General features: G+C 35.6%; 2 protein-coding genes across 3 annotated transcripts in view; one reads left to right on the top strand and one right to left on the bottom strand.

Moving 5' to 3' along the window:
• Positions 1-20176, bottom strand: part of LOC117337744 — a 59201-nt gene that overhangs the window by 7782 nt on the left and 31243 nt on the right. The window contains exons 1-2 of one of the 2 annotated variants that reach the window (XM_033898849.1): positions 14928-15052; positions 1989-2238 (exon numbers count right to left, since the gene is read on the bottom strand). In XM_033898849.1, the coding sequence (XP_033754740.1) occupies positions 1989-2141 (153 nt within the window). In that variant the 5' untranslated portion in view covers positions 2142-2238; positions 14928-15052. Of the gene's footprint in view, positions 1-1988; positions 2239-14927; positions 15053-20176 lie in introns of those variants that run through there. The other variant, XM_033898848.1, reaches the window with a different exon arrangement.
• LOC117337740 overlaps positions 15046-20176 on the top strand; it is a 30614-nt gene continuing 25483 nt past the window's right edge. The window contains exon 1 of the mRNA XM_033898841.1: positions 15046-15320. Coding sequence (XP_033754732.1) covers positions 15278-15320 — 43 coding nt within the window. The 5' untranslated portion in view covers positions 15046-15277. The remainder of the gene's footprint in view (positions 15321-20176) is intronic.

Below are 20176 nucleotides of genomic sequence, written 5' to 3'. Positions count from 1 at the left end.
GCCCTATCCCTCAGGCCCCTGGGGGGTGGGGACCATAGCATTCACAATTTTGGTTGACCTTCAGCCATAGAAGCTTTCTGCCAAATTTCATTGAATTTGGTGTAGCGGTTTTGGTGTAGAAGTCGAAAATGTAAATTGTTAACGGACGGACGACGCACGACGCATGACGACGGACAAAAGGCGATTAGAATAGGTCACTTGAGACTTTGTCTCAGGTGACCTAAAAACGGAATAAACTGTCCGTACCGCCATCAGGTTAAAACTATTACTGTAAATTACCACAGGGACACATTGTTGGCCCAGTTAGATCCTTATTCAAAAACTTGTTTTTTTTTATAAAAAACATTGGCGTCCGTTGATCAGTGAGGATTATACAGGAAGATGGGTGCCTAGGTAGACACTGCCAGAACGAAAGAGACCAGACAAGGCCAAGTAAAGTGGCGATAGTCGCAGCAGAAACAGTTTGGTATTTTCTCCCCTGAATAGAAGACACAAACGTATTACTCCTCACTGTCTAAAGTGACCCCTTCCCCTCCCGGCGGGCTACGAGTAGAAACAAATCCGGGCAATCATGTTTCTATTTTCCGAGCTCGTGACTCTTTAGTAAATGGAAGGTTAAAATTTAGTTTGCTAGGGGTCACCGTCTCAACCAATTAAAACTCCAGAAGGTAACATTCTATATCGGTAATCAATACGTTTACATGGCAGTCTAAGAATGGATTAACCCAGTGTGTTGTTACAGAAAACCAAGTGTAAATTGTGGATGGTCTTAATATATGAACTGACAGCATAAAATTGAATCAAAAATAAGCGATGTTCTTATAATCGCTCAAGTGCACTTTAACCAAGAATGCAAATACAATGTTAACTTAAATGACATTTTAGAAGGGAGATACATGTAAATATTGTTATATTGTCCGAGAGAATCTGTTGGAACAATACGAGTAGTGAGTACGAAACACACTTAACTGTTCTCGTGAACTATGATTGATGTTAATGAAGAGTTAATTAGTTATGGTGCCGTTGCAATATTTTTGTTTTGTTGTAAATTAAGAACAGCAGTTGGACAACTTTATGCTGCAGTTTTATGTCATTCTTCGACAGCTACTAAATCTAACACTTAATTCATATCTAAATGTGCTTTATCCTTGTGTGTCTTTTGTCTATTCTTCAAAGCACCGTATACGCCTTTACCCTAAAAATGACCCCGTATTTATCCTGTTTTTATCAGAGAACGTCAAAACAGATGTCTGCATACACATTACGCATCCTAGCAACACAGGGCATGTTAGCAACTCAGTTTACCCTGTCCCCGCTTAAACAATGAAATCCAAAGTTCATGGACCTTTGCCCCTTCCCTAACTATACATGATCGATAGAACGACCTTCAACGCATCTTCTTGACATTTCTCACATTGTCAAGAATGCAGCGTAACGTAGACATTACCCTAACACGTGTAGAGAGGTTTGCATGTTTGGATATTGTATCCGTCTGGTAATCGTGCACGTACTTTATTGTTCTCGATGTTTGTTCAATTTGCTTCTATCAACTCAGAAGTAAACACCCTGTGTATACCATGTATTTTACACGAGATACGTCTTGTCCTGTACCATGCTATTCCTGACACCAGTTTTTCCTTCTTTTCTTTCAATTGATTATTTTATTCTTTTTTTTCACCTGCATATCATTCCTTTACACCCGTCATCATATGACTCCTAACTGCCTAACTCTTGCAAGGGACGTGAAGTAACAAACAAAGTCATCTTGAAGAGGGAGGACAGGAGCTAGAAAACTCTAAAAAAAAAAAAGATGTCCATCCTCTGGTTGTCACCGAGGAAGATGAGGACGTTGATTCCCTAGAGGAAAACAGACAGGAAACCCGATTCTACAAGAACACAATCAGTTGCCTCATACGATCAGGCATTGTCATTCTCAATTCTGCATTGGGCTATTTTAATGGCATTAAATAATCAAATACTTTTCTTACCTTTTTAAGACTGCTGTTTACCGTCTTCGTCTTAGCCTTCCTAACGCCCGCCACCTTGAACACTGCAGTCTCCTTTTTGGCTTTGCCTTTGGATTGACAAACTGTCGACTGTCTGGCCTGCTTCTGTCCCTTAGTACGACCCTGCTTTCCCATCTGGATGGTAGTTTGTCACACTGCTGGTGTGTAAAAACGTCCCTCCTTTTACCTGATTTGGGTTACTCTTGTAGTATCGAAGTGATCAAAGATTTTCCTTAAATGAATAAATAGATTAATTGAATAAATAATAAATAGATAAGTAGATAACTAAATAATACCTGTCAATTAAGATGTTTATTAAATGTGTACATGTGGAGTCTATAAGTATATTTTGGTAGCGCTTGTGCATTGTTAGCTACGTACGAATATGGTATTGACTGCACGGTGTGTTTCTATTGTGCTCTTGGAGTATATGTTAATACAAGAGGCTCATGGGCCGCGGTGGCCGAGTGGTTAAGGTGTCCCGACACTTTATCACTAGCCCTCCACCTCTGGGTTGCGAGTTCGAAACCTACGTGGGGCAGTTGCCAGGTACTGACCGTAGGCCGGTGGTTTTTCTCCGGGTTCTCCGGCTTTCCTCCCCCTCGAAAACCTGGCACGTCCTTAAATGACCCTGGCTGTTAATAGGACGTTAAACAAAACAAACCAAACAAACCAAACCTTAACGGTCACCTGAGATTTGGAATATATTTCAGTTAATTTATTTGGCCCTTTTTGGCCCAACCCATCAGTTTAAGGGGTCAAAAAGGGCCAACATGTGGAAAGCATTAAGCTTTCATCCCATGCTGATAATGTTATCCAAGTTAGAATGAATTCCAATAGAAATCAAACAAATAATTGTCAAAAATGTGATTTCCCTATGTATATAAACTATAGTAAAGTATACCCCCTCCCAGGGACAAACGTGAGACCCCAGGGTAATGAAATTCACAATTTTGGTTAAGCACCTTAATACCCTTCCATCTATGAAGAGTGTTTGATTCCACCATATATTAGAGTAGAGAAGAAGATTTTTGAAATTTTATTCAATTTGACCCTTTTTGGCCCCGCCCCTCAAGCCCCTGTGGGGTGGGGACCATATAATTCACAATTTTAGCTGACCTTTAGCCATAGAAACTCCCTGCCAAATTTCATTGAATTTGGTTCAGCGGTTTTGGAGAAGAAGTTGAAAATGTGAATTGTTTACGGACGGACGACGCACGACGACGGACAAAAGGCGATTAGAATAGGTCACCTTAGACAAAGTCTAATAATGGTTGTTCGACTACATTTACTTCAGTGTAGTCGGAGATAACCTTCATATTTAGATAAAGTTTAAATGTATGATGCGATAAGTTGTTCTGACACATCAACTGAAATCTTATCAAATATTCTCGATCCCACTTTGTGGCGAATACTGATTTATATATATTAGTTTTTAATGTTTCAATGAGTTTATCTTCCTACGTTGCCCGTGTGAACATGAACTCATTAAAACGTTGAAACGTAAAAAACTAAAACAGAAAAATCTACACCTTGGGTCTAAAAATGAACCAAGAAAAGTACGTAAGGAAATAATTTTATATGCTTAGCAGTGGTAATTAATGACACGCGGCGTTGATGTAGCTTTAGTTTGCGTGAACGAATTAGTTCAAGTAGTAAAATAGCCAAAAGTATGTTATCGTTGTCTTGTGTCATGGAAACGAGTAGGATAGACAGACTTTCAGAATGAAAGTAACAGCAAAAGAAAAAGATGAAAAACTTTAGCACCCACGAAGACCAGCTAGATCCTATTGTCCCGAACCAACTCTATATCCTGTGTCCTTACCTCTGATATAAAAAAAATCTAACACGAATATGCTATTCCAGAAATAAGTGCTAGCTCACGTTTCAGCCATTGTAGATAATCTATAACAAGCATAATAAAATCACACGACCTTGCATGCTATCCTCTCCATCTGAAACTTTTTATTGCATCCACAAAAAACGGTCATGTAAGTGAACCTCGAATAAAAAAAATAAAATAGCTCTCGCGGTGTTGTGAAAACCAGGGTTGCAATTCTTTGAAGCTATGTATAAATGGACTAGGGAAAGTTGTTGAAACCTTTGTGTGAAATCGTTAATGTTTAATGTATAGTTAAACTTGACGTTTCGTAACACAGAGGGTCGTCAAGAAGCTATTTGGCACTTTGTGACCTTTCATAGCGTTGCGTTTATGACAATAGTGGTTGTGATAACATACTTAAAACGACAGTTATAAAGATTTAACCGCAACTGGAATTTCATTACAGGTACGTGACGCAATTGTATAATCTTTAGATTGTAAATTACACTCATTTTATTTGAAATGTAGTCATATTTCCAAACGTTCCCGATTTCCCATAGACACATCAACTTGATTTAGAGCAAGTGAAAACATGCTAATAAGCACGAGACATTTCAACTAGTTCATTACATAATTTTAAATTCTATTGATAAATAAATGTATATTGCATTCATCAATTGCTCTCATAAATCGTGATTATAGATACTTCTTCAAAGGGTTAATATTGCAAAGTTGACCTCTTTTTTGGCATACTCGGATAAAAAGTAGAGTCTTTGATATGTCTTGTATAAATCCATATAGATGTTATTTTTGAGGATAAACATCATCCGCAAAATACTGCAGATTTAAGCGACGATTTCGAAACAACGTTGTGTTCAGAATTTCCCTCAATCCTTGTTACTGCGAAATGTTCAAATATCCTCCTCGCATTGTCATTGTGTAAATTACTTTATCGCGATGTTATTAATGTGTTATCAACGAATAAATGGCATATACGGGGTTTGACTGATGACCGATAGTAAAGTATTGAACAACTTTGTAGTTACCTGAATAACCAAAACCAGCAAATAAAGGTCATTTAAAAATCAGATCCTTAAGATCTATCCCAGAACTGTCCTGTAGCAGACGTCGGCAATCGCGATCAGAAAGACGCTTCGCATAATCATTTGAATGCTTTGGCGCGTTCGGATGTTTCACGTCCGTCAACATTTTTGACTGTTGACCCACAAAAACTGATATTCTTGCCGTGTGTGCGTAAGGAAGGCGACCGGAAAAAAGCACGATCCAATAAACAACGACTATGAAAGATAAGTCAATTTATCCGTGAACATGTCAGGGCCAACGAGCGTTGGTCAAAGTTTGTTTAAGACAAATACAACATTTTCGGTAAATTATCAGTTTCAACAATGGTCATTAGTTAAGTGTTAAGTTGGTGTTGATAAGTGATTAACAAACTGCTCCCACCCTTTATATGTTCGATAAAATGACGAACCATCAATTAATTTGACTGACTACAGCCGGATACAGTCTTTTCAGACTAACATTCCAATTTTGAACATTTGCAAAATTTGAACTGGCTCGAAGAATATTCATTCTTTTTTTATCGACATTTGCTTTTAAATCTTAAACTATTTTATATTTTCCTGGTCACGTGTTAATGTAAAGAAAAGTAGTTTCTCTCCAACAAGGGTATCAATAAATATCCGCCAAAGTTCATTTGCTGCGATTAATTCCTACAAGTTTTAAAGTATAAAAAGTTAAAGAAGTTGCAACTATTTCTAGGACGTGTTGAAACGAGAAGACCTACTGAAATTTTATTCACCAGATAAAACGATACGTCTTGGCGTTGCAATCTTAGCTTAACTTACCCATGGTTCATGATCCAAATTTCATTATGCGACTCAACAGGTTAACATTAGTGATGACAGTTAAAATAACGAGATCATTTTGTCCCGAACAAGCTTTGGTGTCAGTTAAATAAATGATCAAATGCAGAGAACTTCAGTACTAGATTTACAAATATAGCAGGTTTGGTGAGCGTGTGAAATAACAAGGAACACTATACCATATATTTATATATATAGTACTACCTCACTAAAGCCTTCTGTTAAAGACACCCATCAGGACAACCCACCCGGTCACATTAATCTGCTGAACGTTAAGCAGGAGCAGAAGCTAACTTTTTTTGGACTCTGTTATGTCTTGGCCAGGAGAAAGAACCCAAAGCTTCCCTGACAGGGACGATCGCTCAACTAAAGGCTAAAATCGAGGCAGTGTCAAAGGAGACATCAGGAAAAAAGAAAGTTGTTTAGAAAAAAAAGAAAATAATTCAATTTTAGTCGCCTCTTACGCTGCAATGTGAACTGCAGGTACAATACTTACGCCCGACCTGCAGGGCTATGTCATAAACCAGAACATCAAAATCTTGCACGTAGCTTAGAATCTAACAAAAGCAAATTATAAGAGCCTAAATATTTTTATATCTATCAATTTCTTTAAATGTTGTCGTTTACAGTATCATCCCAGACAACAATAAATGATGCCACAACTGCTTCAATACAATCTCCTATATGGGCGTGTTGAGAATGGGTATCTATGTCCATTACGATCCTCCCACTTATCATGGTATTAATGGAAATGTAAAGTTAATCGTTAGAGAAGATGTTCACACGTTCTCTATCGCCCATAAAGCTTGCACATTTAAATGGCTGCAATTTAAATGATTTTATTCAAGAAGTGCTACGTTCCTGTGCCTAAGTCTCGCGGATAAATGAAACACAATGTCTGGTTTAATCTGTGTTTTATTAACACTATTTGACATACGTGTCGTTATCTGTCCAATCTCGCATGCGTGAATACCCGTTCATGTATTTTTATTAAAGTCAGGAAGACGACTGGGAGATTCCATTCAGATATCTTTACACCACCAACATTATAGAGGTTTTCCGTCAATGAGATTTCCGTCTGAAACGTACGTATAAATCGTGATGGTCGAGTGTTTATACATTGTAATACAGTGATCTATGAACGAACATCCATGTAATTAATATAGCAATACATTCAAGGCAAGAGGATATCAATCTTATGGCTATACAATGTATATACATGGTACTTTAAGGATGCACATTATCTTTTCTCTTAAAGGAAATCAGTATGTACAATGGTATGAAGCTGAATATCAGAATGAATATAGCAATACTTTCAAGACAAGAGGATATCAATCTTATGGCTATATATACATGTTACTTTAAGGATGCACATTATCTTTTCTCTTAAAGGAATCAGTATGTTCAGAGGTATGAAGCTGAATATCAGAATGAACTTATGTCCCTGCTATAGACATTAATTTTACCTTTCCGTCCACCATCTATAATTACGACATCTTGTTTAAATTTCGTGTTCAGTTACTTGACAATTGGAAGTGTAACAATGGTATATTCAGAGAAGTAACCTAAACAACAAAAAGAATACCGACTCAACAACGAAACCGTAATTCAAACTCAAAATCGAGTAAACATGGGCAAAATATCAACAAAAATAATATAGCTTTGCGTGGAGACTCGTGAAAAAGGACAAGGAGAATAACACCAGGTGAACCGGAAGAGTAAGCGTCTTCTGCTTCATCGACTAGACCCAACCTACAATTCTAGGTCAAATAAGTAGGTTTTAAGTTACTTATATATTAAATATAGGTTATTGTGGCACGTAGTTTTTACTTTCGTTTGACTGTATTTGCATCAAAGCGTGAACGATGTCATGTGTAATAATCAAGTTAATTTGATATATTGTTAGTTTAGGTAACCGGAACTTTCAATTAATCCTTAATATATCAGAAGTCAAATAACATTGTCCTGGAATTTTGAGGTCAAATCTCAAGAAAGATATAACCTCTGAAACAAAACAGTAGCACGTCGTTTGGAGTAGTCAAACATGTCTATCTCAATTGTCTAATCAAGCCATTGTGAAGAAATAAACATAACTTTGTGCCTGATGAGTTATATTTTAAAACTTTGCCCATTGTTTGAAGCTATAAGAATTCATATCTTGAACTGCTCCTTCGTATTAAATAAACTCTCCAAATATATTCGACATTCTAAACACTAAAGGTAAAGGAATCAGGTCATGAATGTGACGACTTAATAAAGCACGATATATGCAGTCAATAGGCAGTGCTTGAACAAACAAAAGTATACGCCAGGACGTTTAAAAAACAACATAAGTTGCCAAAAGTTTAATCGTTTTTAACGCAACACAGTGCCAAGACGGCATGTACTTTTATTACTATATTTGCACGAATGTATCCCCACCATTCACGCCAATCTCAAAATCTTGTACACATGAAAAACATATTGGCAAAGGTGTTTGTAATAAACACGCCCAGTCTATCAGCTCCCACTAATAGCACCGTCAGTATGGCAAAAAAACACATGCAAAATCTCATTCTGAACCTGAACTCATGACCGGCAAAATCCTGTCCTGAAATTAACACCATCTGATAAACTGACCATCCTTTGTCCACATATTATATTTTGACAGCTTTAATCAAATACTGAACAATACCGGTCTAAACATTTGACAGGATGTAACGTAATCGGCCTCCACCTACGGGAAGTCTGAGTGTGTTTGGGTAATTACACTTATATATTTGATAGATCAAATTGACACGAATTAACAAACCAATCACAGTAAAATACACCCTATTTGGCGATACTGTCAGGATAATAATGTACTCGGTAATTAAATACTTAACGAGATTGTTTGATATCCACACGTAATATATGTAATATATTCATTCAGCACCTAAAACTTCGATCTAAGGCAGGTTCACTTTACCCTCACATGTTACGTACGTTGGCAGTGTCATTCAAATCAATATAACTTCTATTTTTCATCAGAATAAATGTCGCTTTCCTCAAGCGTTTCATATTTCAAATAAATATTTATATGAACTTATGGAGTAGTGAGATGATGAGGGTGTAATTGGGCTCCGTATGAGGAAGGATAGCGGTGTCTATTCTTATCTAAGATCTTTATAACATTAACAAAAATACATATATTTCAAAATTCATACGGGTGACATGCAGCTATCTTATATGAGGGCATGTGCGAGTTGCAACCCATCTAAACGTAAAGCTAATATTATGGGATGCACAGACTCAAAAACAACTTGCATAACATGCATGTAATTTTGAAAGTAATATGAAATTGTTTTTTTTACTCACGATGAATTACATTCAAGCATTAATGGATTTTTGTTGCTTTCATAAATCGCGAACATGTATACAAACTAACAACAACTAGAAAATGTCTGTACGACGGGACGGGACGGGACGGGACGGGACGGGACGGGACGGGATAGTGGACATACATGGGTTACACTATATGTCCAGCCATTTCATGGCAGGGGGCATAAAAAAATCCATCAAACACTCATAACGCACTTCCTGTTGAACGCGTATAATTTTCAGTTGAGTTACTCAGTCAAGACGCATCGTATCTCTTATATTTATCATTAATATCGTATCATTCATTGCGATGTTATTTCTCAATGAACGCAATCTTGTGATCTCCGTCATATGCACACCCGAATGTCCCCAGTGAAGCAGCTACAAATAAAACCCATTATAATCTCTCAGATAGGACCTTTTTACTGCGTGTTTATCTAGTCTGACAGCGATATTAATACATTGCTCTAAAATCAAATGATTCTTCATAGATATTCATCAAATTTTGCGTTTGATCACTTTGCTCATTTTTAATATCTCACGGAACTAACAAAAACAATTTGTATATTATATAATTCAAGTAAGGTTTCATGTGAGCGATTTTGTTGAAAATAAATAAATCATTTTTATGTCAATTATTGAAAAATCAGCCCTCATATTTGCAATAGCACTGTTCTCTAGGACATGTATTAGACCAGTGAGGGTATATGTTAGAGCGATTTCCTAATTTCAGATATTTCTCGATAGCATATTGAGAATACAATATGACATCCGCCGTCTAAAACCTCGATGGCTGTAAGGCCATTGAAAAATTAGCCCTCATATTTGCAATAGCACTGTTCTCTAAGACCTGAATTAAACCAGTGAGAGTATATCGTATCATTCATTGCGATGTTATATACTATTGCGATACTATATTCTTGACACATAGTTACCGATGGATAAAGACTACCATCCTAATTATTGGAGGCAGTACCATCCTAATAATTGGAAGGATATGATTAGCAACAAAACCTTGGACCCCATTTCCAGTGATATCGAAGACCACGATCTGGTAGAAGAGACATGCTTACCTCAACGACACCATAGTTTTATAATGTAAAACGTTCCGACTCATGTGCATGAACTCTGGTCCTAGATACACCTCTTGGGTGTAGACGAGTAGCTCGGGTATACGACGGGAACCAGACACCCGATCCATAGGAATTTGCCTGATAACTATAATGCTTGATTGCAGAAACATGACCTGCAGGATCCGCCAGCAGAGGAATGCAAGACATTAATGTAACCTGATTATGAAACATATCTTCCCCGAGTTTGTGTTCATAAATACATTGCATACCACAATATTTCACTAGAAAAGCAATAAGCACAATGACCTTAACACCGTTTTTTATTAATAAACCTGACTCTTACAAACCTTGAAAATGGATTAAACTCATTTATTTGAACAAACTCGATAACCTTTCACACAACCAACAACAAATAAAATATCTTGACACATATGTAGTGTCGAGTGTTTTGAAGAAGTAATTTAAACCATTTTACATATTTGACAGCTGAAGTCGTTACGATCACTTACAACAAATGGACAAGACATGTATCACGGTCGACCTTATACCGTCATCGTTAGAGCAGGGCATTTCAACTTTCACTTCTCATATCTGACACATGTAATTTTGAAGTGGTTATCGTTGCATGGAAATTATTACAAGCCAAATAACCGTAAATCTTCTCGGATTTGTAGAAATAATGTTGATTTGTTTTCACATGTCCCTCCTATGGCATTGGTATCAGATCGTCAGCTATGATTCTGTTTGATTAATTTGAAATCTTCTGACCACATGACGCTGACATTAAGTTTCACGGTAAAAGTTCTGCGAAGAAATGAAAAGTTGATTATGGATATTTTGCCGTCGCATATTTAAACAATTACGGTTTAAAGCTTTATCTATTCAGTTGTCACTGTTAGACAACACCTTTATTACGAGGCTACTGCGCATCTCTATTCAGACTGTGACATTTCCGTTGACCTATTTTGAGTTTTCTCAACACGAATTGCAATCACAGTAGTGTGTGAACATAACTGATTATTTATCAATTTCAGAAGAGTGTGGATATAACTCATTTCAGCTGAATGTGATCATTACTTATTGTTTATCAGTCTCCCTAGAGAGTGGAAATTGCTTATTCTTCATCAATTTCTTCATCAATATCAGTAGCGTGTGGAAATTATCTAGAAATCAGTGCCAGCGATATGGAAGACATTTTTAATGTTAGAGTTTCTTCAGCATACAGGCAAATTTCTGTTAGTTTTGTCCGATTTTGAGAAAAACAAAAAATTAAAATACTATAATTATCACCTTAGAAATCTAGAAAGCACTCGAAATTTTCGCCATGAAACAAACACGTTTTATACTGGTATATTTATTTTTCCGATGCTATGGTGGCACATTATATCATTAAATCTAACTTTTAAGTATACTAGAATCAATCGAAGCCTATGAGGGGATATCGCCATAAGTGTCAGCTCGTGGTAACGAGAACACTAAAAGTCCATTACACTGGCACGTTTCCTGTCTTTTTATATTCACAAAGCTCAAGATGTCACTTATCTTAAACTAGGTAAAATTAAGTGTATCTTTTGCTATTTCCGTCAAAACATTAAAACTGAAATATTTTGTGAAATATTTGGTACATTTATAATTGATTACCCTATACTAATTCGCCCAGGTGTTCCTAACTGCCATAACTATTCTATAAATGAATTATCATACGTAGGTCGACTTTCAGATGCATTTTTATTTGGAGGCAAGTAGCCCTGTATTAGGACGCAAAGCTACGTCACCGAAGGGTTGCTAGTTCGAGTCCCGGTACAGCAAGATACCTTACTCCGTTGTGTTCCAGTCGAATAAACTTTGTGGTAGGGCAATGTAAGAAATGTCGTGTATAAATTGTTAGCGCCGAATTTTTCCTTCCCATGGAGATAAGAAAGACATTGACTGGTTGCTAAATTCCCAATTAACACGCATAGCAATTTGTGAACCGCTTTGAAATGACTATGTTGTTTGATATAACAATATATATATACTTATTATTGTTATATTAATAAAATTACGCATCCCTTACCAATAAGAACTCTTTCTTGATACTGATACTTGTATTTGTAGTAACTAAAATCTGATGGGGTATACGTAGGTGGTTCCAGGTCTTAATTATCTTGTCGTTTGACATTCATGCCAAACTGTGAATATTGGAAATTGTCCTTCCATAATGAGAATGCAATTCAATCGATTAATTAGGCTAGTAATATATACTAGGCGATCACTTTATAGTTCTAGTGGTAATGCTTTTCTTAGGTAAAAATTCAAGATGGCAACAATGCCATATGAATAGGGTATCAGGCATACTTGACAGAAATGCGAGCAATATGGCATATTCAGCTATGTTTAAATCCTGATATAAACAACTAGGAATCATATTGAACATATCCCTTAAGTGACAAGATAATCCTGGGGAATGGGGGCAACAACGTCATTGGTTAAACCCAGCATGGCAGCGTGCCGGCTATTATGAATACCAAATCATGTCCAATATATGGCATACGCACTCAAGATCAATACTGAATATGTGCTTTAAGTTTCAAAAAGCTCCCATCCGCATTAGTTCCTGACACATGTGTTAGTTTGTGAATATAGCACATGCACACAACCCAGCAGAAAATCTTAATTCGATGTAAGTCATAACTATAAAAAGGTGTAATTCAGAATACAGGCGATGTTCAGACATTAAACACACATGATTCAACCGAGCAGGACACCCCACCCAGTCATTTTATACTGGAAACTGGCGAAACAGTCCCACTCCCAAAATGCTGAGCCTTATATATAACAACTACCATTTTTACCTACTCTGCTGTGTGTCGGCTAGGGGACAGAACCAAACGCCTTCACAATCATCGGCATTAATTGTAGCTTACATGTTATGCGGTACACAAAATCATAGAAAACATGTGGTCTTTAACATTCAAAACCTTCTGTATTTCATGCAACATTAAATCACCTATCCGGATTGTCTGTATCTGTTACCCTTCTATGTGGTCTGTATATCTATATATACATGGTGGGTAAATTGAACTGCTGGTCTTTTTTTGCTAACATATTTCCACGATTGTTAAATACATAAACTTAACATGCGTTATCAGGACACGAAAAGTAAATGGATGATAATACTAAACAGCAGAGTTAACTAAATTCACATGAAACGTGAAAAAACTGTAGACATAAAGCGTGCCTCATTCATTGGTGAAATGCTTATTGAGAAGATACAATGTAATTCATAACGTTTGTTGTCAAATTAGGTTGAAATCACTCTTGTGTCTATATTCATAATTCCAACCATTACCAACTGGTGGATAGATATATTTACAAGAAAGCATGAACATGAAAGGGTTTCGGGCTATTATGATGTATAAGCAATACACTATTGAGTCATATACAATTGCTTCTTTCGTAAACAAACACAAAGGATTCCCCGTGGTTTCTGTATGATCAACAGTAGTGCACTGAAAAAAAGTTTTAGTGGGAATGTTTGTATCATATGTACACAAGATGATTATCTGCATCTATTTACGAACATTAAACGGTATATTAACTGTTTCGTATATATGGAGGATGTGTTATTCACAACAAGCGTCAAAAGAGTCTAAAGAACAAACATGAATGATGGATGAGAGTTGTTAGTAAAAAATCAACTAGGAAAACATTTTGTATCGTATGAACTCTTTCTGCGTGGGAATCGTCGATTCATAATAACAATTAATTCTATCGAGACTTCGTGTGCTACTTATAAATAATTGCACATTATATCAGATGAATGAAGACCAGACTACAAAGGCTCGACAAAGGTCTCTCAGGAGAGACAGCATTGTGCTTCTCAGAATAACAGGAGTTCTAAACGTTTGAGGAGAAACCCCTTAATGTTGGAAGTCGTGGAAGTAGGAAAACACGTATATGCTCAGAACAGGCTTCGTTTCATCTCAACATCTAAACACAGATATTTCTTTATTTTCTGATGCCATACACTTATAGGTGAAAGTGGTGGAGGGAAAGTAAACAAAGAGGGAGGAGTGAAGCAATAAATAAGACACTGTTGAGTTATAAGTTAGTCGACATATTTCAAAGGAAGCACGTTTCCAATCATTATAAAGTCAGGAACATTTTTCTTGCCTATGTTATTCTTATAGAGCTGGTAATTAACAACATGATTTCCTCGCGCATTTTTAAATTGGTGGGTCTGCACATCAGTTTCTCTCAGCACGCCATAAGCTGTTACGCAAGACTGGTTTGATTTCCTCTCCCACTGCTATAAAATTCTAACCTTGTATGCAACCCCATACATCTTTGTACAAAGTTCTCGAAAACCCTCCAGGTATACAACTATAATACTGCAGCGAGATTGTCGTAATATAGTTAATGTATTCGGAGCAAGTCAGCACTTGGGGGTATAAAACCGACGTGTTTCCTCAAGGGGGTCTTATAACTGAATATAAGTCAACCTAAGAAAGGCGCAAAACTAAGATTAACATCAGAAACATAATTACACACCTGTGCATTTTAAAAGTAGGTGCTGATGCTTGTAGTATTATATACCATTACTTTATCTGGGGTTGAAGATATTGGTTACAGAAACAATACCACAAAATAGTGACCTCAGTAGGTATCGTATGGGTATCTTAACTAATTCTTACTTAACTGATTCATATGCAATACAATTTTTTTTCAAAAAGCAAAACTCGATAAAATCTTATTTTTACAAACTACCTGTACACACACAGAAAGAAGATATACAGAAAACAGTGAACATTCTAACTACCTTTTCGTCACCGTTGACCGCTTTGACGCTTTCCGTTCATACTTTAATCGCAATGTACCCGTCTAATGACATCTACACAGACTAGGATACCTCATCCGGACACTAAATTCTATACAACCGCCATTTTGTATCGTCGTAAACCTGATCACGTGACACGCCTGTAGAACGTGCGGTCTGTAGTGAGCAGACGAGAAATTTGCTATCATTAGAGAGCCCTACTGTTATATACCTAACACATAATGTAACACCTGAGTGTCTGTATTCCGCTACAGTTGGGATTTAACCTGATTCGATGTAAAATTAAACTGTAAACGTATTGTTTGGGTACCAAGTGAACAAATTCAATCAAAATGTGGATTTTTATGGTGTTTTTCCTTGGATTATCTTGTGCAGGTGAGTAGTACGATGTGTGCAGGTGACACAAATCAATTTTATCAATGGGGACACAGGTGTGTTCTGAAATTTTACAACAGGCACTCCGAAACGCAATGTATCACAATAGCATTCTTCTTTTATCAAGATACACACTAATTTGATTTTTGCAATATTATCAAAATTGTCATTAACTGTAATAGTTTCCGGTAATCTTCAATATCTAGGTAGACAATAGGCATGTTTGTAACAATAAAACAAAAGCTTCTTTCTTCCTATGTTTTGTCACTTACATTATTGTCTTTTTGTGTATTAATGTAATTCATAATAGAAATATATTATATATATATATCTTAGATTAAATACATCCAATGTAGACATATAACATGAACTATTAAACACTATTGATGTTGTTTACTGATTTCTATCAAGGCAAATCTTAATGATCGATTAGAATATACATAATGTGTCCTTTACACTGTATATAGATGATAGATTGGCTTTCACTGCTCCACAACGGAGATTGAAATTTATCATTAGATGCAAGACTATTTATATGTTTGGATGGCTTCTAATGCTATATATATATATATATATATATATATTGATTGTCGAATCCTTGTGGGTCCTTTTCCGAAGGCTGATATCATGGAGTGTCATTATTTTATTTTTATGTTAAAAAATCACAATATATATCTAGATATAACAACAGTCTTAAATTTGGATATTACCAAAATGCCGCGATCATAATAATAATAATAAATAATTGATTAAATGATATACAACGACTTATAGCTATTGCCATACGAAAAAGCATCAAGGTTGCAAATTACAACATTAAATTTCCATTTTTTTCCACTGATATGTTTGTCAATTCATTACTTGTGAACTAAGTGACGTAAATTCGTATCATTTTCAAGGTAGCGTGATACAATCCTCTATCAGGTAGAAGCATTAATTACCGGTTGTTTTGTAAATGAATACCCTTGTCAGCTTCATGATTATATTTCGTATATAAGCATATGTATTCCTGTATTTAATAGTGACGAACAATAATTATTCCTTCATCATTGAATTCAATTTAAGTCTGCGTTACAAAACAAACACAAATCCAGCGGAATGTGTGCTAGAATCAAGCCTAAATTACAGGTAATTTACCTGATATACAATTTTATAATGGTGGGTGTTTGCATTCGACAAATATTGTAACAATTGTGTGAATATTTACCATAGGTCAGTATACAAGGCACGTATACGTAGTTAGTATACTTCAAGGTGGTTGTCTACTTTGTGAATTAAACAAATCTATGTAGTAGCCTTCTGATGCAGAAGGTCAACAGTGAATAAAACTCAAGTTGAAAATGTGAGTGTGTACTCATGAAATACACATTATGATACACGTGGGTTCGTGCTAATATTTGCATGCAAGTAAAAGTTTCCTGCCTCGTACTAACAGAAACGGAACCGTAATTAAAGCTGAAATTCAATAACAGTATTGCAAATATGAACAAAATTATGAATAATGATTAAACCTATTCATTGTCCACTGTTGTTTGCCATAGTATTTTATTGGTAAGACTTCACTATCATTCTCACTGATATGAATATCCTTTCTGTGTCTTATATTATATTAAATATCACATACAACGATACTTAATCAAATAATTAAGTTTTAATTAATTAGTATTTATAAATTATCTATTAATGTAACTAAAGAGCCTACGAGTTTCAGCGATCATTACAAGTTCAATAATATGTTTCTCATCTTGCATGAAATAAAATGAACACGATATGACATCATACCCTGATGTTACACACTGTGATGTTATACAATTATCGACCGGTACAAGTTAGACGATACCTTTCTCCTACTACATGAAGATAAATGAAGACTAACATCACAAATTGTGCTCTTATTTTACACAGTAATGATAGATCGAGATTATCAAATTCTAAAATACAAAGTGTTTGGACTGTTTAAACTAGTAGTAGTTATATAGGATAGGGCATATAGTCCATTGAATGCGATCAATTGTCTCATAAAATATAAACGCATTTATGGTTAATCGTCTTCATTATTGAATACGTTTTCAAGGCTGGAAACAAAACAATCTTCCTCATTTAAAATCACGAAGTCAATTTCCCGACAGCTGTCTTACTTCAACACAGTTATAAATACCAACACAAACACACTTCACCTAAAAAACCTAGGCTGGGACGTCTTGATATTTTGGAGTGGTCTATTTAATTGATCTAAGATCTTGTGATAACAATGACTTGGGTTTAGGATTTCATTCAAGTGCAGTATGTTAAGACCTCGTAGAGATTGCTGAATAGACAAGGATTGAGATCTACCTTTGTGACCTCCTGTTGTGTACTTTACGTATATGTGTTCTTACACTTTGAAGTCCCTACTCAAAGCAGGTATGCCTTTACAATGTTTTCATTAATAAATCAAATTACGCTGAAGAGGTTATAAGCTTCAGAATAACAAAATTCCGGCATGCGTCCATGACGTGGAATGATATTTAGCCATTAAGATGTTTTTCTTCAAATGTCAACCTATATCCGGTGAATGACCAAATATTTCTATGAGAGTATATCCGGTGAATGACCAAATATTTTTATGAGAGCAGTAAGAATTATTCATTTTACAGTCACTTAACTGTAGAATGCCATTTCCAATAATACACCCTTATGACGTACTGCAAATCTTCTTATTTCAGTGGTCATATTATTTTAGAGCTTTTCACGCTGTCAAGGTTCAATAATGCGGTAAAATTCGAGCTCATTAAAATACTCTTATGTCTAAAGGTAGTATTCGAAAGAATCTGAATACGCGAAGACACACTGAGTTATTATGTTCTTTGTTTTCTTACTTAAATTATACTTACAAATTTATAATGTAACTAAGAAACATGCATTCTTCGTTATAAAATAGTGTAATATTTACAGGCAGTGTGAACTGTTCCCAGCAGGTCATAAATAAAATAATCATCGTATCCAAAATATATTTATCTAAATTTAAACTCACTTTCGTCAATTCCTTCGTAATTCGCACTTACTTTGGTTAAAGAAAAGCGTGAGACGGTCTTCGAAAAACCTGTAAACCTAAGACTAAGAGAGAAAGCATAAGATAAGGTAACAAAAATGATTTTGTTGTAATGGCTAGCCAGTATACATCAATAAAACAGAGGTTAGTTATATTATGTCAATGAATTCGCCGTAGAGAAATCCATACGACCTGTGTGGCAGTTACATAATACCTTTGTAGGTGTCATGTTTTTATCCATAGAAAGTGAATACAAATACAGACAGGGTTCACAGGTGTACAGACACCAAATCAATCACCAATCGCCGTGTATGTGTTTTTGTACTCACGTCAAAAAGTTATTTTTGTTTTGCGAGATTTATTCCCACAAACATGTGAATCGCCAGTAATAAGACATAAAACGATCGATGGGAATTGATACGAACGCATCGACCTCATCGACCACTACACACTGTAGCAAGATGTGCAATTTCAAATTACTTAGATAAATCACTACAAACTTGAAGTAAATTTCTGACAACATCACGATTGCTCGTAAAATATGTATATTTAAGTTCTGATGTTAAAACTTAATTGAGAAGGAGATTTTGTTCATGTTTAGGCATTGCCAATTTTCTCATTAAGGGTAACAGGCTATTATAGACAAACTAGGAAATCCATATATTTTGGGGGGTTTATCACTTCTAAAGTTTTACTTAGTTAATGTACGTTTTTGTTTTTCTGACTTCCCTTCTTGATTTCAAGACTTATGGTCCCTAGCATCACTGACGATACCTATTCAAAGTTGATTTACACTAATGTATTTCGTGGTAGGTATTCTTTCCTACGCGCAATACACGGAAGCAACATGATTCAGTTTAACGATGTATTTTTTATACTATTTTTATAAGAGCTAACTGTTGTTCGATGGCCGTCCATTTAGGATGTCAGGCCTACGTTTCCCTTTTTGTCATACAAACACAACATACAAGAATGTAATGACACAAAAACTAGACACTCATTAATTTTGTTTTTGTCTTTTTGGTGCAACTGCACCAAGATGTACACTTTTACTTATTTAATAAGGTTTTCTTATGTACAAATCAATGCGCAACTTCATTGTTTTTCGCGCCAATTACTTTTTCCATATAGAGGTATGGAAAAAAACTCAAACAATCAGAAAGTTGCGTTCGCATACAAACAATGGAAGATTAATTATTGTAAATGTATCTGAAATCATTTATTGTATTACCGTCGTTAACACATATCCGTGGCTTATCGTTATGTCACACACGTACGAATATCAATGACTCATTTCTGAAACTGTTTGTTTAATTGAAGAATGAGTCATACTAAGGACAGTACATAAATAAAGCTAATTAAAATACAATTTCAAATATACTTACCAAGTGAGGATTCATTATTCAAGATAGCCAGACAGCCAGAATATATTATACTACGACAAATGACAGAATATTTACAACCCATTTCTAAATTGAGAAATATGACGGACATCAGTTGTAATTAAAATGAGATATGATGACATCATTTTGCAAGGTTAATTGCTTAATTAAGATTATTCCAGACACACATGATCAACGTCTTGTGATGACTTGAAACAGGTGTGGATGAAAACTTTAGATAAAAAATTACCCGCATTTAAATATATGTCGCAATATATTATATGGCATGAACCAGAAGATTTCGAAAACTACAATGTTTAACATTTAGATTTTGTTTCCTCCTTATAGGTCTACGACAGATCGTTTGTAATATAATATCCATGGCTATAACATGCGTATCTAGGCATCATTTCCCAACAGCAAAGCCTAAGACAGATTACAGG

This window comes from Pecten maximus, chromosome 11 (genome assembly GCF_902652985.1).
Source record: "Pecten maximus chromosome 11, xPecMax1.1, whole genome shotgun sequence".
Lineage (NCBI taxonomy): Eukaryota > Metazoa > Mollusca > Bivalvia > Pectinida > Pectinidae > Pecten > Pecten maximus.
The sequence above is the reverse complement of the archived record's forward strand: the minus strand, read 5'-3'. Positions and strand labels throughout refer to the sequence as shown.